This window comes from Corvus kubaryi, unplaced genomic scaffold, assembly GCF_017639235.1.
Source record: "Corvus kubaryi isolate FWS band 111438036 unplaced genomic scaffold, C.kubaryi_AGA036_p1.0 74, whole genome shotgun sequence".
In the NCBI taxonomy this organism is placed as follows: domain Eukaryota; kingdom Metazoa; phylum Chordata; class Aves; order Passeriformes; family Corvidae; genus Corvus; species Corvus kubaryi.
In genome coordinates this window covers 11,031,301-11,058,760 of record NW_024582061.1, presented here as the reverse complement: position 1 = coordinate 11,058,760, position 27,460 = coordinate 11,031,301, and the positions used below count along the sequence as shown (strand labels likewise).

At 38.8% G+C, this 27,460-nt stretch overlaps 1 protein-coding gene across 3 annotated transcripts; it reads right to left on the bottom strand.

Moving 5' to 3' along the window:
* Positions 1-678: 678 nt before the first annotated feature.
* SPIC (Spi-C transcription factor) lies at positions 679-27,460 on the bottom strand. 3 transcript variants are annotated; one of them, XM_042051133.1, is made up of 6 exons: positions 27,349-27,460; positions 9,142-9,168; positions 8,482-8,575; positions 6,743-6,855; positions 5,668-5,776; positions 679-2,205 (listed from the first exon to the last, which is right to left on the bottom strand). In XM_042051133.1, the coding sequence occupies exons 2-6, from the start codon at positions 9,142-9,144 to the stop codon at positions 1,778-1,780; spliced, it is 747 nt and encodes a 248-aa protein (XP_041907067.1). In that variant the 5' UTR covers positions 9,145-9,168; positions 27,349-27,460; the 3' UTR covers positions 679-1,777. The 3 variants fall into 3 exon arrangements, with proteins under 3 accessions (XP_041907067.1, XP_041907066.1, XP_041907065.1); XM_042051132.1 differs by lacking the exon at positions 27,349-27,460 and adding an exon at positions 10,543-10,643; XM_042051131.1 differs by lacking the exons at positions 9,142-9,168; positions 27,349-27,460 and having other exon boundaries at positions 8,482-9,050.

The following is a 27,460-nucleotide window of genomic DNA, read 5'->3' as shown; positions in this document are numbered from 1 at the left end:
ACCCTCAGCCATATTGGCTGAGCCAGATTTATTTTGGAGAAGAGGTTGAGCTTCACATGTAAAACTGACCATTGTCCAGGGTGGTCAGCACAGAGCTGTGATCTGCTGACATAATCCATCTGCTTGAATTCGTGGGTTTTGTGTCACCATTGTGTCATGAAACTTTCTGTATCTGCCGCAGTTGGAACTGGACAGGTGGTGATTTTCAAAGGCGCAGTGCTGCTTCTGCCACATCTACAGCAGTGCTGTGCAGGAAGATAAAAAAACCTAAACCTGGTGGGGAAGGAAAAAAAAACTAAAGGGACATTGGGAGAACAAATGATCTGGAGGCCTGAAAGTGTCACAGCCCCGGTGTGAAAAGTTGTCCACTGGTGCCATCTTGTGGGTCCAGAGCCACCACCCATTCCAGAGGCAGAGCTCACTCCACCAAGGTCCAATCCCCCTGACTTAAAGTCTGGGTCTCTTTTTAGTGCTATTTAACGAGCTTCATATTTCTAAGATCAGACAACTGTCATCTTACCAAAGTACCAACCCTAAAACTTGAGTTTTGCTTAGGCAGAGTGCATTGCATTGTGTCTACTACATAAAATTACAACCCTGTACAAGTAAACAGGAGTCAGAGCAAGGGGCAACTATCAAAGTCAATTAGTTTCATCAAACATATCAGGCCACCATTTATACCTCTCCACACAAAATATTTTTGTCTTTATTAATATCCAGGCCTACACACTGCAAAATGCAGAACTTGGAACTGAACACAATTGAATGGAAATATTTTAGCACAAAAGACAACTTATATGATGATACAAGTTGATCAGGTAAAAGAAGTATGAGAAAAAGTAGATTTATAGGTATTATCCTGACATAAGGGGCTACTAATCTCTTTTACCTAAATTTCATTCTTCCCCAGGAAGAGAGCGTAAAATCACTGAGCCTTTCAGCTACATTCCCATTTAGAAAAAGAGCTGGAGAAGTGAAATTTTATTTATAATGTTATAACTCCTAAAATAAATGGCAAAGCTACGTTTGTTAGGTGAGTACAGAACTGCTGGATAAAAGTGGAGTTTCTCATATTATTGGGGAAGAACTGCACAAAACCTAATGAGAAGCACAATCCTTTACTACCTCTCTCATGATCCCAATGAATCCACTACCAACAGTAAAATGTGCACCTGACAATCCTAATACCACATGTCAGGATCTGTGCTAAGATACGTTAATTTAAGTGATTAAGGATTAACAACTTGGTCAACAGGTGCACCCGCATGTGGACTCTATCATTCACCCAGGCATTCACTCCAAAAATGTCCTTTTATAAAGAACATTGGTGAAAAAAGCAGACAGCATCTTCATGCAGTTGGCAAATCTTTCCCTTTCTAGTTTAGGGAGTGCAGCAACCATGGTACAACATCATCTAAATTCTGATTGGAGATATGCATAAAACTTCCAGTGAGTGCTGTCACAATAGGATCTTTGATGTCCACTAACAGACAAAAGCCTTGATCCTGTTCTTGAATATACCTGCTTGAAACTACAGTAATTCCTTTGATTAGCGTCATGGGGAATAGAATGTGTTCTACAGCTGCTGGATTTCTTCAACAGGCAATGACTGTATACCACTAACTTCAAAAGCAACAAAACTAGGCCAATGCAATTTTTAAACCTTCCTCTTCACGTGTTTGTATGATATCTTAAAGGAAAAGCTATGTACAGAGAAGAGTTTCTGTGCTGTAAAGTATTGCTGGATAACAAAGGCCTGTTTATGTGACAGGTAAGTCTAGCTGTTAGCATGCTGTAATGCATAACCATTGTTGTACATGTAATTATTGTAACTGGTCCAGTCATCTGCACACTGATATTCTTGATTAGACTGAATGTAGGGATGATAAATTGTTTCTCTTCCCAGGAAATAAGATGGAGCAAGTCTTTTTAAAACAACAGCACTGAACTGGTATGTCAGCTTCCTACGGATCTTAATGATTTCACCTGTTCTTCCATAATTCCTCAGTGCTCTGGCCATTTTCTGATAAGTCATGATCTTGCGGTTTCCTTTTCTTTCTCCCCACAGTTCTGCAAGTTTCTCTTTGTTTTTGGAGATGAACTGGAAGACGCCATTTGGTTTATCTACCCACTGGATGCAGTTTGCCATAGCTGGATCATACAGAGACTCATGGAGGTATTCAAATAGGCGAAGTTTTTTTCTACCTATGAACAAATAAATTGCAAAAGGTCAGAACAGAACTCATGCTTGCCTTAAAAGATGAGCAGTTGTCTTTTTCCTGGAAAGGGTCTTATAGGCAAAAGCATAGCTAAACCTAGTACCCTGTCCCAAATTAAAAGATCAGTATAAATTATTCAGTGGAAGACCAGCAACAGCAAATGGGATCACAGAGATGTGAGCAACACAGAATCACGGGACAGTCTGAATGGGAAGAGACCCAGAAGGATCTTCAAGTCCAACTCTTAAGTGAATGGCCCATACAGGGATCAAACCCACAACCTTGATATTGTCAGCACCATGGTCTAGTTCTGAAGTGAGTACAGATCTGTGGTGAAAGAAAGGGATTTGGTCATCAGAGTTTCAAGAGCAGGTTATGTGGGGATCATGACAAGTATCTGGTGATTTGACTGTGTGGTAGGTCTCAGAAGCGACTTTCATCAGTCTTCAGACACATGCTGGGCAGGTGCACAGTCAAGGAACTCACACTAGGAAATGACATCCTCAGACAGGACAGGAGAGAGGTTCTGGATAGCCAATCTGAACGTTTTTGAATAAATGTTTTCCCTGTTTAATCAAAACTCAGAGATTTTGAGATGGCTCAGTTTTGTCAGGTTTGTTTCAAGAATGTTTTGGGGATGCAAGGTAGTCTCTGATCAAAGAAAGGGCAAGTGGATGAGCAGGAAAAGAAGGCAAGTTTTTAACCAGAAACCTCATGTAGTCATAAAGGAGCTAGATCTTCTGGTACCCTGTGATATTTTAAAAATCTGCAGAAGTGTCAGCTTGCATTCCCATGCAGAATAAAGCAAGCTTAGTACTGAAATATTTGCCAGTTAAGTAAATGCTTCTCTCCACAGGCTCAGTTCTCAAACTTCAGTTTCCTAGTGAGGCTTTAGTTTCACTGAGATCTTGTGGATCCTCCTCTATGAAGTATTTCTAGTTCCCTTTCCAAAACTAATGGTGATCAAGAAGCTTCTGTAAGGAGGAAGAATTTAAGATTATCAGACAAAGAGGAACATTTTGCAGAAGAGAGAATCTATGCAGAAGAACATCTTCCACTTTAACCAAAGTGGAAATAAGCAGCTGCACCTAAAATTCATAAAGCCTTGTCTTGTGTGGCTATTTTAAACTAGGAACAGGGGAAAAGTGACAGTTGCTAAGGAACACTGAGGTCAAGCCAAGACATCTGTCAGGGATGATAGTAATTCTGTATCTGGTCATAAGGAAAGAGGAGAGAAGTAACAGTCGGACTGGGAAGAAGAAGAGCCTGAAATCAGAGGTACTTTCCAAAAAATTAATGAAGTTTCATTATCTAAATAAAAATTGGCCTGTGACTGGAAGTACATATTCTACTATAAATACATATAGTATTACTAAGAAGTTTAAAAGGAAACCAGTGAAGGACACTGCCTTGTCACAGTGGACACTTCTTAGTAGGTGACCTTCTTAGGTCCCCTCCAACTTGAATTATCCTATAAACCTGTGGTAGAACAAGTAAGAACAGGGGAAAATCCACAGACTATTGTTGACTAAATTTCTGCTGCAAAAGGATAGTGTAGTCTATGCAGCACCTGATTTCATGCTGTCTGCCCTCTTAGTTCAGCTGTCATTTCTGCCCAAGCTTTTATTTCTAGCCACATCACCTTTAGCTGCTGTCTTGGCTTAGTTGCTCTTATGTGTTTATGCAGCTGTGTCTCCAGAGCCCAGCTGTTATCTCCAAAGTGCTACACACCAGCTTGAGATGGGGTCAGTTAACAAATCTTTGTACTGCACCTCATTGCATAAGCCAGTGCTGCTCAGCACCAGGCCCTAAATATCAGTCTAAGCCAGCAGGTGAGTGCCTGCAGGTTTCTTAGTGTGGTGACTGAAGACAAGCAGGTTCCTCCAGAAGGTGTTTCAGAGCATCTGCGTAAGATTTCAGGGCTGAGTTGTCCTGAAGCAGCCTAAATCTCTCAGGGACAATGTATCTAATTAAATTCTGAAGTACCTCTCTTGGCTGCCTCCCCTCCACTGAGCTTGAGTTCAGATCATGGAATGGTTTTGTTGTGAACGAACTGGATTCTTTTCAGAGGAAACTTAACTCAAAAGATGCTTTCCAAAAGCATATCTAAGTCAGTGTACCCTTCAGAACTTGTGACCAGCCTAAAGATTGCCCTAAATAAACTTTTGTGAAACACTTTAAGCATGGGATTTGGACCCTCAGTGCTGATGGTTTCATCTATAGATCTATTCCTAAAGGGCCACACCACTTGTTAGTGTACAGAAAACCTCTCATGTCTCAATAAGAAACTAGGAGGACTAAATTTACAGAAGAAATAGTCACCCAAATCACAGATTCTAGCAGGAATATCACCATGGACATAAAGAAACCTGTAAGAAGACACAAAATAGCACCATAAGAATAGTTAGTCACTCTGAAAATTTGTGGAGGTTGTCTTCTGGAAAAATAGGTTGAGGACAGTGTAAAAGAAATAGGAAATAGGAAATGAAGTTAACAGAGCAGTAATACCTGAAGGTCAAATCAGATACTGACATGTAAAATTTCCCCTCCCATCATCCCAAATAGCCTATGGTAGAAATAGTAGTAGTAGTAGTAGTAGTATAGTAGCAGTAGTAGTAACTATTAAGCAACAGAGACCACAGTGTTTAGCATCAATGGGAAGAGACAGCACCAAAAACTGACACCATGTGGTTAAAGTTGCGAAAAGGGGATTTCAAAAAGCAGCTAAATCAGGAAGCTACTTCAAAAGGTCAAAAGTAGATACAACAGCTCAGAGTGGAAGCTGTGAAAATCTCACCCAGAAGTCATAGAAAGGATGCTGAGTCCCTCCCCTCCAAACAACCCAAATAATGAATGTAGTAAAAAAATTAAGAACTGCAATGACCAATGTCACACGATTCTTTGCAAAATAGATATCCATTAGTAAAGTCAACCAGAAGGAGGATAAAAATAGCCATAAAAATGCACACTGGAAGTGACAAAAGCTAAAATGTGATTCAAAAAATAAACAAAGAAATAAAATCAGGTGTGCAAAAATATTTGCGTATGTAAAAAACCTTTAAGAAAATCACTGCTTGTTGGGCCATGTAAAATAAAATAAAATAAAATAAAATAAAATAAAATAAATTGTGTAAGTGGATAAAGATGTTATTGCTAGCTAGATTTACTTCTGTGCATCAGACTTCATCCCAAATGATTTGAAGTGAAAAAAAATCTCTGGTTTGTTTTTCCACTTACTAACATGGATGGTAAGTTAATAATAGATTTATCACATCTTATAAGATTTAGCAGAAGGGAATTAGCAGTTGTATCCTACTCACTATTAAATGTTCACATGTTTTTTCCTGTTAAAAGTTAAAAAAAAATAGGAAAACAAGAAAGCATGATTTACCAAGAGACTTTTTAAAGTAGCATAATGTACCCATCAAGATATGATCTTTCTACAGACCTTTCCCTGCTTTTGGCTGGCCAGCAGCAGCATGCATAGCTTGACTTTCTGGAGTATTCTGCAGTGTATGGTAGACAGTCTCATCTGCATAAAAATCCGCTGCACTGTTCTTCAAGAATTAAGACAATAAAAAGTTACTAATAGAGTACATTCTCTGAATAAAAAGAAACTTGTGGTAATTAATTGCCTGAAGCCTTCAAAATGCAACTTTTCATCACCTCACCCGTGGAAGACTTTTCTCAGCCATGAAGGCACTCAGTGTAGTGTACCAGTAACAAGCAGCACTAATTCATGTCCAGGGGCAAGAGCTGCCCACCAGAGGAGAAACTGAGAGGGAAAACAGCGTAACTGCCTCACTCTGGACCTTCAACCCTTCTGCTGGAAGCAGAGGAGGAACATTTTTCAGAGTTAGGAAAAGACAAGGACCACCTGGACAGTAGCCCCTACAGTTCTGTAACCCCTACATGGCTCTGTAGTTCCCATGCCATGTTGTTGTTAATCTGCTGTTGAAAATGTGCTTTTGTGGAACCTGTTTCCCTGAAATTATCTCCCCTGCAATTTTCATTTCCCATCACTCCTGGAGACCACGCTCCCAGTGCTTTTAAGAATGCGTATGGACTCTAATGGCTGAAGCTGTGCTCAGTCCAGATATTGCTGGTCTTTCCAGAACTTTTAAAGCCAACTTCTGCTGGAGAAATCAAAGTTATGGTTCTTTTTCACAGTGGCAGAAGCTACCTCAGGGTTGGAAGTTGTTCTCTGCCTGTTACCAAGCAATACAAAGAAGCCCTTTCCCATGTAACTAACTCCCTAGTAGTTTTGCTTGTTAGTTGTCATGTTATGTGATGAACCACAAAAGAACACCAGAAGCAAACAACTGGCTCCTAAAAATATGTTATTAATCACATTTTGCACATTTGCAATCATATTTGCCAAGGTATTTTCATCCGAATCATGCCTGAAATTTGGCCAGACCAAATTTTTGTTAGTGGTAGCATAATGATTTGTATCAGAAATCCCAAATGAGCAATCAGTTTTCCAGTTATGTCTGACTATTATTAGCAATGAGTTCACTCACAATCACGTTTCTCCAGCTATACCCTTGCTCCTCCACAGATGGTGCTGCACAGTAACTGGGACTTGCTCGGAGGTGGTGGTGATGGTTGATCAAAGTCAAGCAGTTTTTATAACCTGGAAATTAGGAGAAGGGAGCAAAAACCAAGTGAGTAAAAAAGAGAGAAGAAGGAAAAAAAGAAAACCACAACAGCAAATAATTTAACACTGTGCTGGCCTGTCAAAAAGCATTTATCCTATGGCTGCCTTCTAGATAATAAAGTGTCCAGAGCCAAGATGTTCCACATCAGCAAGTTATCCAGCAAAATCTGTACTGCTACTGCTGATCACACACCTTGGGCTGGTTTTGTTAGCCTTTGGGATGAAAAACAATTTTTTTAAAGATAAAATGCCAGGTATTTCATAGCATCATGAAATTGTTTAGTTACTAGGTAACAGAGGGCAATACAGATCATCAAACATAATGATTTGGATAACTACAGACTTCTGAAATACATGTAGAAAGGAAAAGGGACTGTCAGGCGGTTCTGCAGGCCATTAGTACAATGCAAGTCAGAGTCTCCAATCACAGATGAAGGAGCATCAGAACATCTACAGTGCCTGAAGAATGACACCGAAGGAACCCAAAACTTTGGGATGCTTAAAAGAAGCACAGGAAAACACCAGACTAAAGACACTTAGAAAAAATTACCCACTGCAGGTGGTCAGAAGAAGATATTGGAGGGTATGGTATCTATTGCAAGTGGAAATGTGGGTGCAGCTGTGGGACAGACTAAACACTGCATTGCAAGGGTTTAATAACTCTCTCCATGGGCCCTAACAACATACACAAGGAAGAAGATTGAAAGTAATTATACAGAGTGAGTCCTCCAGCATGTGTAAATTACCAGTGCAGTGGAGCCAAAACTTTGTTAACAACAGCTGAAGATACAGCCCTACTGGTCTTATTTACATTTCATTTTATAATAGATAATACGTAAAAAAACTTCCTCATATGGCATACATTTCATGCAAAGGACAGCAGGTACATTGTTCTGGGCTTAGAAGGTTTGTGAGGTAGCCTCCTATTTTCCTTTCCTTGCATTTCTGCTTACAGTGTAAAAACAAGAACAGATTTTAAATTTTATAGTAATTTAGTTACCAAAACCTTGCCAGAACTGGAACAATTTACAGCTTTCTTGCATTTTAGTTTTGTAAAGTATACAACTCTTGAAGCCAAGAAAAACAATTTTCTATTAATTATCCAGACTCAAACTATCATTCCTGCACTAAAAAAAAAAAAAAAATAAGATATATATATTAGTGTACAAAAAAATTAAATGAGTAAATTGATTTCACTTGTTGGTTTGTTTTTTATTTTATTATTATTCTTTTGCATTGGGATTCATGGCATAGCAGAAGGGCATTTTTAAGTTAAAATGTTAAAATTGGGAAAAGGCTGTTTTACGACAGTCATATACTCTCTGATTATAGGAAAAGTGAGCTCAATGCACCTGGGCTGGTGCTGGGGGGAGGGTAAACAGGGCCAGTCCAACATTTTTCCTGTGCTGTGACCTGGAAGATATTCACCACAGTACTCATGGAGGGGTGGAAACCCTCCAAATAGTCTTCCTCCTTTTCATCCTCCCAAAACATCCCATTAATCTGATTCTGGGAAATTACTCTCCCACCTGTATGTTTCAAGACGTGCTTTCCTGTAGAACTAGGAGCTGAGAAATGGAGTAGAATCAGGGTGCTTGTTACCTGGTGGACACTGCATTTCCCTGTCAGAGTGCTGCTGCAGCACTTCTAGAGCATCTTCAAAAGCCTGGCCCAGCACGTCGTGGTCAGGAAAGCTCTGCAAGAACATTTTTCTGTCAGGACCCAGAAAAGACCAGGCTGGTTCTTTCAACATTGTCAATCAGCCCATGCTAAGTAAATACAGTGATGGTATAGAGTACACATCCTCCTGGAATAGATCCTCGACAGGCACCAAGGCATTACCATAATCTTTTACTTATGAGAAAGTTTTCACTCTTTTGAGGTCAGTGGGACAATTCACACAGGCAGCATAATCAAATATTTCAAGGTTCATTTCCTTAATTTGCAACAGAAGTTTACATAAAGGGTGTTACTGCTGGTGGAGAGTTTTATAGTCTGTAATACAGAGATGTTTTTATCACTAGTGTAATGTGGTTTATCATTCAATAAAATTGACATGACAAAAATAATTACACATAATTTCTGAAGCACTTTTGCAGAGAAAATGCTACACTATGCCACTACAGAAAATTGATTATTATAATTTTAGAACACCTCGTTGTAAAAAGCTAAAGATATCCTCAAATTTGAGTGTGACTGAGTCTTCTGTAGCATATTTGAAACATTCAGTAATGAAAGAGAATAAAGGTGTTGTAGACTTACCATTATTTAGATATCAAGACTTGAATCCTGTTTAAAAGAACCAATAATTTTTTAAATTGTATGTTTCAAAACAAATAATTCTCTGAGTATAAATAAAACTAACTAAATGAAACAACTCAGTATTGTTTCCAGTTACAAAGCAAAATATTTTTAATAACACAGATAAAAGGGATTTATTATTATAAGGTGATATTTAAATTAAATTAAATACCTATGACATCGTATTTTTAAAATTCAAATTATTTTTTGTTAATAAGTTTCCAGTTTTATTAATACTACAACTTTTGGATCATTATCCACGTCATTGCAAATACATTTTTAAAGACACTATGAAGTGAAAATGTGTTATTGTTGGCATTGATTCTTAGTCACCATAAATACTAATTTCCCCAAGAAAATGCTGACCTGCATTAAATGCAAGTGTTTAAGTCCCTTTGGTTCACAGCCAGCTGAAACAAGCTTAGAGTTTTTTTTTCTAATACAGATTAGCATATGACTGTATATGAACATACATAAACACTCAGACTAATTGTGAGTTCCACAGGCAAATTTGATTGTTTAATAAACAATGTAAATAGACACATTTTCAGCCAGTTTAACATGAACAATATTACTCAGAAACATATTGTTAGTACCTCCTTTTTTATATATATTTCTTAAAGAAAACCATAATCAGGTTTTGTTGCCTTGCAGGTTTTTCCCCCATTATCATTTACATTATTATTTCAAAATTGTAAATATAATAATCAACATATCAGTATTTTACTCATTGTGTGTGTGATATTTTAAAATAAAAAGGAGAGACAGGATACAAAATATTACTGAGGAAGAATTTTATCCAACATTAACTGTGAATGTTCTAAGCTGGGAATTTTCCTCAGTTAGGTATGTAAAGGTAGTGTCAAAATTTGCAAAAGTTTTTTTAAATCTTGACAACCAGACATATATTGTGGAATCCTAGTAATACAGTAAACTGACCTCACTGAAATCAGTGAGATTTTTCTCTCTGAGTACAGTGCAACAAGTATTTGAATGATCTGATCTAATTCTATTCTAAAACCAGAATGGGCAATGTTAATCCCTTAGCTCCGGTGGTGGCCACAGATGCCTGGGGCATAGGGCTATAGAAATTAAACACATGATTCTGCTTTGTAAAGATCCCCATACAGTTCCCCTCTAATCTTAAGTAATTCACTCTCCTTAAACAGATATTTTCTAACTCACACTGCAAACATCTGGTAACCTCAACGAAACATCTACAGTCACTTCAATGCTTTGCAAAGTCTAAAATGCACAAGTATAGGCAAGGTGCTGTTGAATGGTCATACCATCCACACCACTGAATACATACCAAAAAAAAGGCATACCTTAAGTAACCTTAAAAAAAATCTGGACACTTACCTAGAAATTCAGTTCCACACACACGACAAGAATCTGGTGTCGTAAATGAAAGAAAGACTGAGTTCCCACAGCAAAGGGCTGGCAAAGGGGCTGCATTAAATAGCTGATTTTAGGGAAGTGTTTTGCCTAGGGATTTTTTTGAGAGTATAGGTAAACTGTTAATATGTCCCTTCATTCTGCACAAAAGAGGGTGATTTATACTGATACAAATAAAATTCTATGTTTTAACTACTGTCTAAAATGTGGGTTTTAAGCACTGGGAGAGATTCCTTTTGTCTACAGCACCTTCTAACAAATCTGTCACTGGTATCATGGTAGGGTGAACCCAGGGAAAACTGCTACATCCCTCATCTGTCCCTACATAGACTGTAGTGGACTTGGAGCTTTTATCTGAACCTCCTTGCCAGCTCAGTGTAACAACTGGACCAAACCAGATCTCAAAATAAGAGTTTGAAGGAATTTCATAGCTCTGCTTCAAAGCTCATGTTTGCACCCCAAGGCCAGCTCTAAAGCATTGACTACAGCATTCAGTACAGATTCAGACAAGCTGTAATTGATGATTTGCCAAACACTTTCTGAGCAGCTCCAAGACATGATGTTGCATCCTGCAGGAACAGAACTCTGTGGTTTTCAGCTCAGAGCTTCTTATTGCTGACAAAATCTAGCCTGTGCCATAGCTTTTTCCAGCCAAGTCTTTCAGAGACACATTTTGCAGAATTTCCTCAGCATTTGCCATAAAACTGCTGTAAAATAGTAATCAGCTCTTACATTATTTACGTATATTCTCTCAACCAAGAACCTAGTCAAGAACTAGCCTGGTTATGAAAGCTCAGTGGAAGCAATTTGAAGCTGTCAACCATTTCTGCTGTTTTCAGATACAAGATGCCTTTTCATAATTTGCACCAAAAAGTTTCAGGATATCTTTTTTGTAGTGAAATAAATTAATATATGTATGTATTTTTTGAACTTCAGATTCTATTTTGCACTACTTCTCTGGTCTGACTCGGGCTTATAAAAGAAAATTACCTGGCAACTGTAATTTTAAAATGTCAAATTATGACTCAGCACTGAATTTCAGGCCAAAATACAACTACACAATCAACTTCCTTTCCACTTAGTTAACTTTACTTTACAACATGGATAAACATAGATTTCATGGTTCAGTTCTTTCCTGAGGTAGAAATATGTATAGGATTTAAAATTATGAATGAGCTTCAAGATTCCTTCTGGGTTTCTTCCTAGTAAATTATGTTCAAATAAGTCCTCTGATGATGCAATCTGACCTGCCTAGACTTACATCTCTATCTGAAGCAGGGCAAATAATATTCTGGCCTCCTGTGCTCCCCACTCCTCCTGGACATGAAACTGCAGGGGTGGCCCCTGTGGAGGAGGGAGGTCAGAGCTGTCTTGTGCTGGCCCCAGCCAATTCCAGCTGGCTCTGCTGTGGACCCACCACGTGCCAAAGCAGAGCCCACCAGGCACGTTAGATGCCTCTGTGAAAAGATATTGGGGACAAGGCAGAAAATGCTGAATGGGAGAAGACAAACCTGGGAGGGGACACCAAAGGGAACAGGGAGGGAATGTGACAAGGAGAGAAACAAGGGAATGAGAGGACAGCAAGGGAGGAGGAGTTGGAAAGGCCACAACACCAAAGAGATTGTGGCCCACAGACTGACCACAGTGGAGTAGAGGAAATTAGTAAGAAGGAAGCAGCAGTGGAAGAAAAAGGTGAGAAACAAGGAGCAGCGGAGAGAAACCACTATGTCTTGACCCCAAACCCCTGTGCCACTCATTGCCTCACCAAAGGAACTGAGTGTAACTTGTGGAGATAACAAGAGGGGAGGAGATGTATCTGGAGTGCAATTGAGCCTGGGAAAGGGGAAGGAAAAATGTTTTAATGTTTATCTTCTCTGCTTCCCAATACCCAAATCAGCAACTAAATATATTACAGCAGTAAGTTAAGTTCAATTCCCAAAGTGCACAAGCAGCTGTGTGGGTGTGTGGCTGCTGGCTGGGCGAAGGTCAAGAGATGAAAGCTAATGGTTTTACCACCACTAAAATGATCCATCTTCCTAAATCAAATTGCTCTATCAGAAAGTTCTCATTTCAAATGACAGGCTACACCAGAAGGCAGGTCAGCAAAAGGTTTGTTTTCAGAGGAAATGGGAGAGTGCCATACACAGCACAAACACACAGCATAAGAACAAGAGCAAATGCTGTCTCGTAGGGGAGTTTTAAACTCTGCAGCCCATTTGTGTATTGAATAACTGTCCCATCATAAGCTTAGAGCAAGGGCTCAGCCTACCTCTCTGTAAGTGTTCAGAAGAGGCAGAGGAAGGTGCAGCTGAGGACTGAGTGTCAGCTGACACTCACTGCTCACTCCTCAACACATCACCACGCAGCCAAGGCCGGCAGCCCGACGACCTCTACCAAGAAATCTATTAGGGAAGAAAGCCTCCTTTGATTTTTGCATTGGATGGGAGGATGGATTCCAGATAAAAGTCTGAGAAAGAGAAGTTACTGTTCACATCTTAATTTCTCAAACAATTGATGTGCCTGATAACAAAATTTGAGTATCCGTTAGAAACCACAACATCGAGCTCTTCTCCTTCCTCCATGTTTTAAAAATAAACTTCAAACAACAGAATGATTGTTTAAGTTTCAGAACTTTCTTCCATCCCTGCTTGGCATTAAAAGACACCTCACAGTAATGGTACAGTAGAAGCATTTTCACCCCTGAATAAAATCCAGAACTAAATAATGTATTACAGCACTTGTAGAAGGGTTTGAGAAAGCATAAAGATTCTTGCATGAGGCATTGATCAAATATAGAATAAAAAACAGTCTCTCCCTTCTTAAAGGAATATAAATCTCGAAATGGCAAGTTTTCTCACCAGGCATTTGTAGATTTCTTGAAGTTTTTTGAACATCAGGCAGTTTGTAACTGCCCAAATAGAACCCTCACAATAGAAGGCACTTCATAAAAAAACCCATCCTGAATGTGACAGACACAGAGATTTCCTGTTTCCATACTTGTTCTGGCCCTTGTCAGATGCCTTTGCCACTCCTCTCCTGGCCAGGCAGCTCTGTAAAAACCTTTGCCATGAATCCTCATGGGTGTCGATTCACAATAATTACACAACCACAGCTGTTGTCTCCCTGAAAGTGGAAAGGTTGAGAGATCACATGCCTGTGCTCACCTCCTGAGTCTAACCATGCTGACCAGTAAACTTTAAAATCTCTGCCATTATGCTCCATTCAAGGCTCAAAAGAAACTGGAAAGCTTCTTCCAGCAAGGATGAAGCCTTTTATCTGCACAGGAAGAACAGGGATCAACTCAAGTACATGTAGTGTGCAGTGATAATCCAGGCATGAATATTTCACAGTGAATGAGTCTGCAGTCTGAACTTTAAATCAGTGCGCTCAGAAAATCCCTAAATTTACATTCCCGGCCCTGGAATAAAAAGAAAACTCTCCTTTAAAAAAACCCAACAAAACAACCAAAACCAGACCTCCAAACAAACACAAAAAGGAAATAAATGCAGCTTAGTACTAGTCTAAGTACTATTGTTTACCATGATTTTGGTCAGATAATTTAGCATAGAATACATACAAAAATATCCCAAACAAACTGAAAAGGAACATAATCAAACAAAAAATCCAATTATGGCATCATATCATATTAGCAAATCAGATTATGAAACTGACTCTAAAAGTCTCCCATTTGTGTTGGAAAAGTTTAGTCTGTACATTAAAACACACAGTTGTTTATTCAAATACCAAAAAATGAGGATATCTCATCATTTCAAATGCTTTACTTGCCTTACAAATAATTCTACAAATGTCAAACTCTCTGCAATGCAAAATATAGACTTTTATTTTAATTGGTAGAGTTACAGTATCGTTTCCTTAGCTGGTGGAAATTGGTGTAGAGCCACCAAAGCCAAAGGATCGCTGATGATTTCTGCAAACAGAGGTTCTGGCTCAGAGTTGCCACCACTTTTATTTTCACTAAAGTAAGGGGAAACTTGCTGTGCCAGCCTTAATGTTGCACATACTTTCCTGTATTCCTGATTTGTTTTAATTGTCTACCTTATAACTCATTGCAGTTGGTTACCAGAAAGAGTGGCATTTCGGCATTTTAATTCTCATAAGAGCTCTTTATAGTTATTTACTGGGCCTCATTTTTTGAAAGAGCTTTGCCCAACTATTCTCTCCAAGTACATCTCATGTATGAAGCTTTTTATCTTAAGAAAGACAAAAGATATTGAAAATGTCTTACCAATTGAATTTTAAGCCTAAAATGAGAGATTATCTCCATCATACTCATTTCCTTACCATTAAATATGAAACATTTGCATATCACATTGGATTCCCATCTCTATGTGGAATTCAATGTGAATTGTAAATTATGATCCAACCTTAAGATTTATGTATTTGGCTAATATTAGATCTGTAATAAATTTCACTAAGAACCACTGAATAATTGCAGTCATAAAATGATGTATTTGGATAAATTACTGCAGAGGTTAGGTCTAAGCATAGAATTACCTCTTCTAGGGCTTAAAAAGAGAAGAGCAGCATGGAAGCTGAAGTTGCATGAGTGGGCAGATCAGCTTTTCAATGGAAAACCCACATCTAAAGCCCCTGTTTTACAACTAGACCCAATATTTAGTCCAAATGCTCGTGTCAGCAAGGTTTCTCAGGGAGCTTCTTCTTTGGCTTCATCTAACCAAAGGAAGTGAATTTCTGATGGGAAACCCCGTTGAGATAGAAAACCAGAAACCACAACAGAAGCACAAGGAACTAATAACAAAAAGTGCATTCGGAAAAAGAACAAGAACCAACCCTATACTAAAAGAAGACTCTGAAGTGAAATATGAACAAATAATTTTGATTAATTTACAGGTATAATGAGTACTGTCAAATATTGGGATAAATAAAACTCAATAATACTTCATCAGAAAACTATCAGAGCAAGATGGGAATAATATGAGAGCACTTCATAAAAATAGCGATTGAGAAAGGAACGAGCTCTATGCTAGATCTTGTTCTCACCAAGGAGTGGCTGGTGAGGATGTAAAGCTCAGGGGTGGAGAATGGAACAAGGGCAGCCCTGAGGAGAAGGACCTGGGGGTGTTGGTAGACAAGAAGCTCAGCAAGGCCTGGCAATATGTGCATGCAGCCCAGAAATCCAACCATGTCCTAGGCTGCATCTAAAGCAGTGTAACCAGCAGGTGGAGGGACGGGATTCTGCCTTTCCACTCTGCTCTCACGAGACCCGCCCCTGCAGTGCTGCATCCTGTTCTGGGATCCCCAGCACAAAAAGGACATGGACTTGTTGGAACAAGCCCAGCGGAGGGACATGAAGATGATCAGAGTGCTGGAGCACCTCTGCTACAAAGATAGGCTGAGAGAGCTGGGGTTATTCAGCCAGGAGAACAAAAGGATCCATGAAGAACTTACAGCACTTTCCTGTACCTAAAGGGGGCCTGCAAGCAAGCTGGAGAAGGACCTTTTGCAAGGGTATGGAGTGCTAGGACAAGGGAGAATGCCTTTAAACTGAAAGAAGATGGGTTTAGATTCGTTACAAGGAAGAAATTCTTTACTGTGAGGTGGGTGAGACACTGGAACAGGTTGTCCAGAAAAGGTGTGGATGCCCCATCCCTGGAAGTGTTCAGGGCCAGGCTGGATGGGGCTTTGAGCAGCCTGGTCTAGTAGAAGGTGTCCCTGTCCATTGCAAGGGGATTTGAACTAGATCCTCTGTAAGGCCCTTTCCAACCCAAACCATTCTGTGACTGTATGATTAAAAGGTGAGCCTGATAAGGGGTAAAAGTGAAAGTCTTTTCCTGAAAAAGAAAGCAAATATAAAGAAGAACACAGTATTTTAATAACCCTTAATAGTGAAACTGGGGAAGCCAAATATAAACTAACAATTTTCCAAGTAATTGGGCTATTTGTGGAAGAAACGCTTTCAGATTTGAGGGTCACTGAAATGACACAGGGTTAATTCAACACTCCATTTCAATTCCATTCCCCCTAAATCATAAAGCTGAGAGTTGAAAAATGTTAAGACTAGGTGACAGAGCCTCTTCAACTACAAAGAATGGAAGGAAGCAATTGTGTCTGTTTCTGGAAAAGATGGAAAGAGAGATATATAATAACTGCTGTAGCATCTGCAACCATATTACAATTTAGAAACTCTGCCTTTCCACTGCATAGTCTTATGTCCAGGTCAATAAAAAACAGAGTTTACAATTTAGGTACTGAACTACATGTGCCTTGGTGTCTCCAAAACTCAAAACTTTACTTTTCTTTGAAGCCCTTGGGGGCAGTTTTGTATCTCAAAATCATGCAGGAAGTAAAAGCACTTTATTAGTTAGTAAGAAACATGCCGAGATCCCAGCCCCTTCTTTTCTTTCAAAGCCCCACTGGGGAATAGGGCAGTGATGTGCATGACTCTTGAGTTATCACAGCGCTGCCCTAGACAACAGTGATGTGGGTTCAGGTACCTCCTCAGTTTCAGGAGTTTAACCTCACTTTCCCCACCATTCAGGAGAAGGCCCTGAAAAACAGACCTATTTGTTAAATCCAGACTATAGCACATCTTCCCCCAGTCATCAATTGCTCACAGACCTTGTGGCTAATATATTTGCTTTCATTCATTTCTTACTCTAACATTAAGACAAAAAAAGCAGAATAATCACTGATAGCTATTATCAAATCTCAGAATCATTGACTTTAAAGAACCTGCATCAAAGTGTAGGATATAATGATGACAGCTATGACTAAACATATGTAATTGGAAAAAAAGAGTGGACAGAAATTTAAAGGAAAAAAAAGTTTTAGACACTGTAGCAGATAAAAAGAAAAATCACATTTAAAAGACCTGTAGCAGACATATAGAAGCAAACAGAATAAATGTAATGGAGTTCTAACATTTTAAAGACAAGATACATCCCAAGTTCAGGCAGAAAGACCATGTAAGCCTCTTTTGAACCACTGCATCTGTAGTTGTTGAACAGGAAGAAAAATCAACATTCATTATTAAGTAGGCCCTAAATTATCTTTAAATCCTCTGTAAATTACCAGCAGTGGAGGAATATGCCCATAAGAAAAAGCAGTGGAAGTAAATCACAGGACCAGCCTGGGCTCCCCAAGTCTGTTGGGGATAGAAATAACATGTCGCTATTAATGAAAATACTGATATTATGCATTATAAGAATATAACATGCTGTTTTCACTATAAGAATAAAAGCTGGCTTTCACCTGAAATGAAATGCAACAATCTACAGGATTATAGCGTAAGGCCTATGAAGTGTATTTATTTCGTTTATAACTTCGAAACGGGCAGAAATTGCATGAGACAGTATAAAAGAAATAAACTGCCATTTAAAAAGAGCAGGAAATATTAGAAGTTTTCTGCACCATCTTTCACAGAAAATGTGTGATTTCATCAGAAGACCAAGAATTAGAAAAACCAACTGTATATTGGCATTAATCTCCTCAAAATTGAAAAGAGAAAATGTTCTGGGCTTTTGACCAAAACATGAAATGTTCCATAGGAGTTTTTCTACAGCTATGCCTGCAGCAGGTACTTTTGTCTTAAGTAATTAAAAATAGGGTACCCTGACAGGCGGCACCAAATTCTGCCACATGCAACAGGAAGGTCAGATGCCCTTCCCAGGCAGATCCACTGCAAAGCAAATATGCTCTTATTTTTCCTCTTAAAAGGAAAATGTGGAATCACATTTTGACATCACCTCCATGGAAGCTATTACCATACTACATGACTGGTACCACAAAGTTAAGAAAAGGTTTAAGCATACAACCACCAAAAGCAGGGCTGTTTGAGTCCCTGACAGAATCTCCATTTTCAGGGACAGACATCTACATTTAGTCCCACCAGGGAGTTGGGCAAATATTTCCCACACAGGACTGAGATGGAAAAGAAGTAGTGAAGACTTGAAAACAAGCCATTTGAAATGAAGGAAGTTGTGAGGTTGTGAGGAAGATGGTAATAAACAGTTGTGGGAGGTAAACAGTTGACCAAGTTCACTTGGGAATGCAAAAATATATCTGACCTTACAATCAAATGCTCTTGAGTAAAAGTAGTTAGAATAAAAAAACTATTTACAGCCATTCTCGGTGTTATAATTGTCATATAACAAAAACCAAAGCTAACCAAATCAAACAAAAATCCAGCACATTCTGTCTTTGAAGGAGTAGAATGAGGTCTGATTTCTGCCAGAATTCTAGATTTTAAAAATACACTTTAAGGAACTGCAGAGCAGTAAAGGAAATTCATTAGAAATAGAATTCCTGTCACTACTAAACTCTAAAGATGACTGAAAAACAGCTGTCCCAAGTAATGGGGTTTTATGCTTTGATGAGGCAAACAGTGATGAGGGCATAAAGTGCTATGACTAGCAAATAAATGCTTCCTATATTATCAGGAAAGTGCTGAAGAAGTACTTAGGCTTTGGGGATTTTTATAAACTGATGTTAAAGAAATCTTGTATCTTGGTGGTAAGGTAGGAGACATGCCAGTAAAACAGTTTCCTGGCCTGGAACCTTTTTCAAAAGAGGATCTTCCAAAGCTGAGTGGTCTTTAATTTTAGATTTCAAATGAAACTGTCACAATGGCTTCACACTCTTTTCACTTTCTCTTTGAGGTGCCTGCACTTTGAATTATTGAATTCAACAAAAAAGCAAGAGGCCTGGCAGTTACACCATACCTTGGCCTTAGGTATGTCCTGGAAATGTCCCCCATGGAATTCCCCTAACCCACATCTATGTAATCTCAGTGAGTTTAGCTCCCTCATGTTTTATGGAATGTATCTGCTAAAGGTAAATACAAAAGAACATAAAATTTAAAAACTGAGAAGTGAAATCCTTTACAGCCTAAGGCTCCTGACTTGTTTTTAAGCTGTTGGGCAGCCTAGTGCTTAATTCAGTCTTACACAAAAATCTTCAATAAAGACAGGAGAGGTTTGATTTATAGTGACTTCTTTAAAGATCATTCCAAAGATATTTAGAGCAAGGGACCCAGTTCTAGAAAACATTCAGCTAGAATCTTAAACTCACACCTAATCAGAAGCATACTTTAACTTAAAACTGAGCAGGTGCTTAACATGCCTGGACAAGTTGAGCTCCTGATTAATGTGTGGTAAGAGGCAATGCTTTGCATTATAGCTCCCCAAAATGATGTCAAACACCTTCCAGAAACAAGTATAAATAGGATTCCAGAGAATGCAGCCTGCAAGTTACATTTTTAACACAATGCCTCACAGGAGAATGACAAACATTCCCCATCAATCTTCAAATCAAATGGTATTTTTCACCTGTCTGCCATACTTATCTCATTTTAAGCCAAGCTCACGTGCAAAATACATGTTGAACAACTTTCAGATTCAGGGAATATAGCGACTACTCAGTTAAATTAAGTGTGACAGCAGCATTACATATTTCATATACAAACCCTAAGAGATCAAACTTTACTCCATCCCTTGTCAGGGAGTTATAACAACATGGGGGATAAGGTTGATTCCAAATATATGTTGAAACAGTCTGTAAACACAAATAATGACAGAAATAACTGAGTAGATGTTACATTTTTATGCCACTGTGTGTCTCATGTTGAACATTTGTTCAACAGTGTTAACTGAAACACATGGCAAGCAGAATGGCCTTGGCCTTAAAAAAACACCTTAGGGACTCTCTATTTATGCTGCTTCTTGGAGGCACAAAGTGTCACAGTTACAGGAGAGTTAAAGAAACTCTAAAGAAGTGGGTTTGGGTTCCAGTTCAAGAACTGTATTTTTCCTGCTCTTTCAGATCAACTTCTACTGACACCTGGAAAGCACTGAAACTTCACAGGATGAGTAGCTGCTTGCCTGGAACACAGGCACAAGAAGGGATAAATTTGGGAGGAAGCAGCGCCAGAGCAGTACCAGAGATTGCTGTGTAGGACACCAGGTGAGAAGCAAGAAGGAAACTGCGATTGATAACGGGAAGAGCAGAAGAGGCTGGGAATTAAGACTGAGAGCTGGAGGTCATCGTAGTTGCAAGATGATTTCACAAACACTGCCTCTGAACTCCAGTGTGCTCAGTGGAATCATGGGGAGAAGTGCCAGAAAGAGATTTAACCAGGATTTGAGGAAAGAGTATTGGAACCTGTCTGACAAGAAGATAAAAAGAAGGCTGAGATTCATATGAGAATCTGCACTAATTTTGTGAGACCTGGCTGAAGAGCACAGGATTGGACCAACATACCTTGGATTGAGGGGGGCAAGAAGAATAGTGGAAAGGGAAGACTGAATTTTCACAGATAAGGGAAGGAGGGAGCAAACTTGGGGAATGGAGGGGGAAGGATCAATGTCATCTTCCCACTCCCGAACTCCCAAGACTATGGTGGAGGCCAAGATTTCACCCGGACTGGGAATGCTTCCCTGCTGCAGCAAATCTTGGTGAAGTTCTTCAGTGAAGCAAGAGGATAACAACCTGTCATTGCCATCAGCTGAGCAGTTAACTCAAATGGTGGAGATGCAGGTGGCAGACTGAAGGGAATTTTTTCTATGCCAGGCTTTTTCTAAATGTTATTTTTGTTAATTGAGGCATCTGAAAATGAGGCATGAGGGGTCCTCTTCCAGGAGAATATGGGAGCACTCCAAAAGAAGAAAACATAAAATCAAAACATAATCATCTCCCTTTCCTCCTCCATGAGTGTATATTTTAACATTTTCCTCTGAAGGCCCCTATTTTTTAATGTGCATGGAATAAATTTTGCTCAATCAGTGAGGTGGGACTGCTCAGTAAATGAGACATTCACGTGCAGAAACCCTGTTGCATCTGTTGCAGAAGTTATAAACTGTTTAGTGAACAAGGGAGAGAGAAGATGCTCTCAAAGTTAAAGTCACTGAAGACTACCCTGGAGAAGTGGGTTTGGGCCTGTCTCTACCACAGAGTTCCCAAATGATGTGAGGCAAGTCCCTTCGAGCAAACTTTCACAGGTGGTCCCTTACTGTATGTTCCTCATTTTTGGGACTTCTGACTTGAGACCCCAGTATCAGATTTGCAGAAATGCTGAGCAGGACCAGCTGCAAATGTAGTCACTGAGCACTGGCCTGACCCCACAAACTGCCCACAAATGCTGAACTCTCCAAAACAGGAGTTCTTGGGTATCATAGATCAAATACACAAAAATAGTGGGTATTTTCCAATTTAATCTCATTGTGCCATCATCCTTGTAAAGCAGGGATAAAAAACTATCTTCACATCACAATGCTCTTGTAAATGTCTTAGTCCTTATGTAGCATTCACGTTTTAATGGATAAAGCATAAAAAAAAAACCTATAAAGAGGTTAACAATTCTCTCTTGAAAGGGGTGTCTGACTATGCAGTGAATAAGGCCTGGGGGTGCAATCAGGTTTGAAATCCCACTGGCTAATTAGTCACTAAGAGAGCACTACCCATTTATGTACTGAATGAAAGAAAGCCTCATAGCAGAAACTGCTGGTGATCGTGTCATAACAGTGCCATAACACTTGTACTCAGTGAGGAAAAATTAAAGCTATACCAGTCAACTTAATTCGGCCATGTTGTAATTAACTTTTGATCGCTTTATTTGCAACTTTAATACCCTTTTAAAGGAGATGTCACTGTGTGCACAGACAGGAGGGCTGCGGTTTTTTTACTAGTTTGTTACTGTAGAATATAGTTTCATCTTCCTTTAAAAAAAAATCAAGGACTTCACCAGAGGTGCTTTAAAAGCAGCAATATTTTTTCCCATAATGTTTTGAAGACTTTTGAGTCTGATAGATGTATTCATATAAAACAACATTTAAAAAGTTGTAACTAGCTAAAAACTCCTTTCCCTCAGTTCTCAGATATTCAGTGCTCATCTCTAAAAATGACTAATACAACAAAATCTTGGAATAATTAGAGGCAAAAAGAACATACAGCATAATCCAGAAAGGTGTAGGAAGGGGAATATCTGAGAGTGTTTGGAGTTCAGACACGAAAAATAGATTGCTAGTGTTCCATTTGTGAAGTGGTCTGGGCTGAGCTTGTAAATAAATTTCCCTCAGCAGCACCATGTGAGGAATTGGGATTAAACAGCCTCTTGTCTTCACAGAAACTCCTGCTAGGTATGGGATGCAGTTGGAGCTTGAAAGGTGCCCATGGCTAAGAAGCTAGAGAGTTCTCTGCTCTCCATATTTCATGTTTTCATTCATTTTCAGCAGCCCCATGCCTTCTAACACAAGCATGACATAAAAATCTTAATATACGTAGTGCAAAACCAATCAGTTTATATACTGATGAGGAAAGAGAGAAATAAGGTGTTGGTTTTTTTTTTTGTAATAAGCAAAATTGAAAGTGGAAAAAAGCAGATGTTTGTTTTTCTCTGTGTATCATTTCGGAGTAATCAGACTGTGTATTACTCACTACTATGTACCTACAGTTAAATATTAAGCATCAGTGATAAATCCCTCAAGTGGCCTGTCAGAGTTCTTTTTTTTTTTTTTTGCTATTTCAAAGTACAAAGACTGATGAAAAAAAATTTGCTTGAGAAAATTACATAGACCAGTAATAACTTGGAAACTGAAAGGCACCAAATGAAAGGAAAATAAGCCTGGAAAAACGTCATCAGCTTTGATTAAAATAATATCTGTTGCAAGTATGGAATTCCCATGAGAATGCTAGGAAACAATTGTAAATCTACTTTTAGAAGACTTATATGACTCAACATAATGCTTATTGCAAATAAGTTCCTCTTTTTTTAATAGAGCTTGAAACTTGCTAACATACAGTAGCACAATCCTTGCAGAACAAAAGCAGTATTTCCACATGCTACATTTCAGCAGATATATCACTTTTAAGACTCTTTTGAAGGTGTAAATGCAATTGTTACCCCAAAAATACACAGAATGTATTCTTATACAGAAATTATAAAGGACTACATAGGCAGATTGCCCTTGTGTGGCAAGAGGGCTAAAAAATGGACTAAAAGCAATTTAGCTGATAACCATGCTTGCTCTAGGTCCATGTAGAACATTTGCCTTGCACAGATCAACCACAGATAATTCATATTAGCAAGGCTATCTTGTTGGTTGGAATAGGTACCCAGGAAAAAACCCTCTCTCATGTGTCATGATTTAACAAAAGAACCAAAAATGCAGCAGACTCCTCTGAAATGATGCTTTTTTCTACACCAGCAGTGAACTGTGTGTTACAGAGCATATTGGCTTTGGTCCTACTTGAAGTATTTTTCTGCAGAAAGCCCTTTATCTGATGAATATCTCTGAATAAACTCGCATTTCACTGCTACACTTCCAGTTAAACCATACACTCTTCAGTATAATATGCAAGCGAGGTCTCCCTTTACCAAGCATCTGTTCTAGTTGTGAATCTAGGCAGATGTTTAAGATAACATGAACATGTTAGGTGTACATCTTAGTACAGTGTTGCAAGAAGCTTTTGAAAGCACCTGATTGTTGCTTGCTTTTGATGGGATCCTTTGTTCCTTTTGTTTATTTCCTGCCACCATAAGTAGCTGCCACTGATCTCCAAATCAATCCCTGTGACTTCCTGGGTGATGTGTCAGTACAGGAACATTTGTGAATTTAGATGGTGAACACAGAGAGAAGAAAATTAACTCACAGAAGAAAAAGTCACAAGAAAACTTTGGAGTTTTCACTGAAATGAGGAAGTTTCAATGAAAAGTAGGCACTAGCACCTGGAAAATAAAGCTACAAGTTTCTAATTTCTTGCAAAAGCGGTTTTAAGATTTTTTTTTTTTTTTTTTTTTTTTTAATATTTGCTTTCAGTATTTCCCACATGCAGCTGGCTGCCATCTTCAAAGGCTTTAGGAAACATAGCCACTCCTTTTGAAAGATATTGTCTTCTCCTATGGTGAAACGATCCTGCTTTTTCCTTGGTGTGCTCAGACACTCCAGGTCTCACACTTGTTACAAAGTGCTGAAGAGCTTTCTGAGGCTCAGGGTGTCTGTGGATTATCCTGTGGACATTTCTGAAATAGATGTCTAAAAACTTAGCTGCTTGTGATTATGAGTGGCTAGAATTGAGGATCCATTTGATCCCTTCAGCCTCGTGTTCCCCATCAGTTTGACCTTACAAAAATAACAATCATCTAGCCTTAAAATAGCAAGGCTTTTTTGAGCTACTGTGTGAAGACATTGCATTTTCATTCCTAAGTATTGCATGTTGTCACGAACATACCTCTTCATAGAGCTGATAGAGGTAAGTCCTTATCAAAAGAATTTCGTATTTTGTCTAAGACAGGATGGAACACTGCATGATGAGGCCAACTTCTGTATTGTTGCTGAGTGCAGTGCAGAATAAAATGTGACAGGATTCAGTAACTGTCCTGGTTCCTGACAAGTTACTTTTTTTATTCACAAGAAACTTAGAAAAAGTGCTGAGTTTTGAAAGGACCTTTTAGCTGTTAGATCTGCTAATTTAAATGCATGCATGCTAAGCAAATCATTGTGATACAAAGATAAGTGGTTTGGTGGCAACTCCTACATTAAAGAAAATAGAATTGCTGTTCACTATCTGCCAAGAGAGGTCACTCCCATCTAAAAGTGGAATGCTTAAAGGAAAAATTTACAGACACACTGAGATTCAGTATTTAGAACAGTAGATAATATAGACAGTGGATAATACAGTGGCAAATGCAGGCAAAACAGCTGTGAGAGCAGCAATAGGCTTCTGGACTTTGGCCTTCTCCATTTGCTTGTTCCATTTTCATGTTTCAATAAACTTTGTGTCTTTGGTTAGTTCCCACGCTTTCCCCCTCCACCTGGCACAAGTTTCACCTTGAATTTCCATTCTATATTTAGAGAAAAAGGAATATGAAAACTTAGCTTAAATCAATGGATTTGGTTCCCCCACCCCCCTCACAATCACGACGTTTTCCCCACCCTTTAAAGGAATTACTTTGTGGTATGAAATTGGTCGTGGCAAGACATTAGGACAAAATCACACAGAGCCACTTGCTGAGGGCATACTATATAGCTGTGATCAGCGTATGTGTTACCATTGTCACAGGGAATTGGTGAATCAGAACACTGCTGCTCAGAATATGGTTCATTTACTGCTCATTTGAGGATCACTCTAGTTTTAAAGGAGCTTCTAAGGCGGTTTCTGAAAGGTGGAGGAAGCCAGTGTACAGCATGATGGGTGTGTGTGAATACATTACCTTTTTGAGGGTATGAAACAGAACAAAAGCCTAAGGCTTATGCAATAAACAGACATTTACACTGGCACCAAGTAATAAAATGTTCAACAGAATAAGGCTAGGAGTGTGCCAATGACAAATAACAGCATCGTTAACTATACTGTGAATTTTCAGTCCCAAATTATATTTATTTTCACAAGCAAGACCGCTTGAAACATACTTATGCAGCAAACCAAACTATACACAATACAGTTTCTTCCATGTTATATTAGGCTGGTTTATTCTTATAAAACAGACAGCTCGTTGTAGATCCTGTCCAGACTATACTGTTTGCATGAGAAAATATATGTTTATATTTGTATCCTGAGGCAAGAGCAAAAAATGATTTATCCTGCTCTTTGCAGAGGCTGCAAGATCCGTGGGACAGCCAACAGCCCCACAGTCTGGTGCTACTCACATACTGCAACAGAACAGAGTTTCCTGTTTCTTGCTTTCAAGTTGTGGGTGCACGTGATTTTTAGGCTAGCATGTCACTGGGAAACTCTTGGGAGTGCAGCTGTAAGCTCAATATGCTGTTAATTAGTACAGATTTCAGAAATACTAGTCATAAGTGAATTAATTAGAGAAGTACATAGAAATAATATAACAGGTTGATGGGACTGATTCCAAGTGCACAAGCCCAAAGACTGCATGGTCCTCAGATAAAATGATCAAAACAATTCTGAGCAAAGAACAAATTAAACATTTAATCCCAACATATCAACCCTTTGGGACAAAATTCTACTGATTGTGACCAAGGTGGACAGGCCACCTATACTTAACCCAGAAAAGGAACATATATAAATTATATGTGTTTGATAAACAGCAAATACAAGCCATTATAAACCATCCAGTTGCAGACAAAATTATGGAAAATTTAGACAAGTGTTTAACCACGTTGTCAGACCATCACTGGGACAACAATTAACCCTCAAATGTGTGTTTAAATATAGGTTGAGAGGCAACCAAAAACATCTGCAAGCAAACATATCACACTTCTGTCTTCTTCTGAGCATTTTCCTTACATCCATATATCCTTATATTCCACGACACATGATACAAAGCTAGGCGCTTCACCATGCTAGGGAGGAGAAAGACTAGAACACGTGGATGGAGTGGGAAGTGGAGGCACCATGCATTATAATAACAATGGATGCTTTAAAGATGCATACAAAAATTCAGAGGAAAATCATTAAATTATTACATTTTGAAGATTGATGCAAGATTAAGAAATGATGCCACAGTTCAAATTAACACAATTATCCATAAACTGTTCCTAAAAATAAAGATATTAATCTAATGACTGACATCTGAAAATTTCTAGAGTAAAGTTTTCACCATGCAATACATCAGATGTTAACAAAGGTGGCTCACTGAAATTGCGGTACCTGAAGTCCCACAATTATTAAAACCCCATGTGCTCTGAGTTCAGCATCTGTTCAGAAACCATAGGAACTGCTTAGAGGGAGCTTATTTCAGGACCAATGCACACAGCAGTCACTACCTGTAGGCAGAAGAGCTCATTTGCAATTATGCTACAATGACATTTAGGAAAACAGCCTTACCTTTAGTTACAGTATTTGAGAGGTGAAGAGGAGCCACTTGCCTTAGGTGCCCTTCATGTCTAATGTAACTTTTATACATAGGAGGCACTTAATTTTACAAATGAAAATTGAT

Coding starts and splice junctions, on each gene's coding strand:
- SPIC (XM_042051131.1), bottom strand. CDS start 8,632: ATGTTGAAAGAACCAGCCTGGTCTTTTCTGGGTCCTGACAGAAAAATG. Junction 6,856..8,481: donor GGAAATGCAGTGTCCACCAG/GTAACAAGCACC, acceptor CCTAATTTCCAG/GTTATAAAAACTGCTTGACT. Junction 5,777..6,742: donor ATAGCTGGAGAAACGTGATT/GTGAGTGAACTC, acceptor TAATTCTTGAAG/AACAGTGCAGCGGATTTTTA.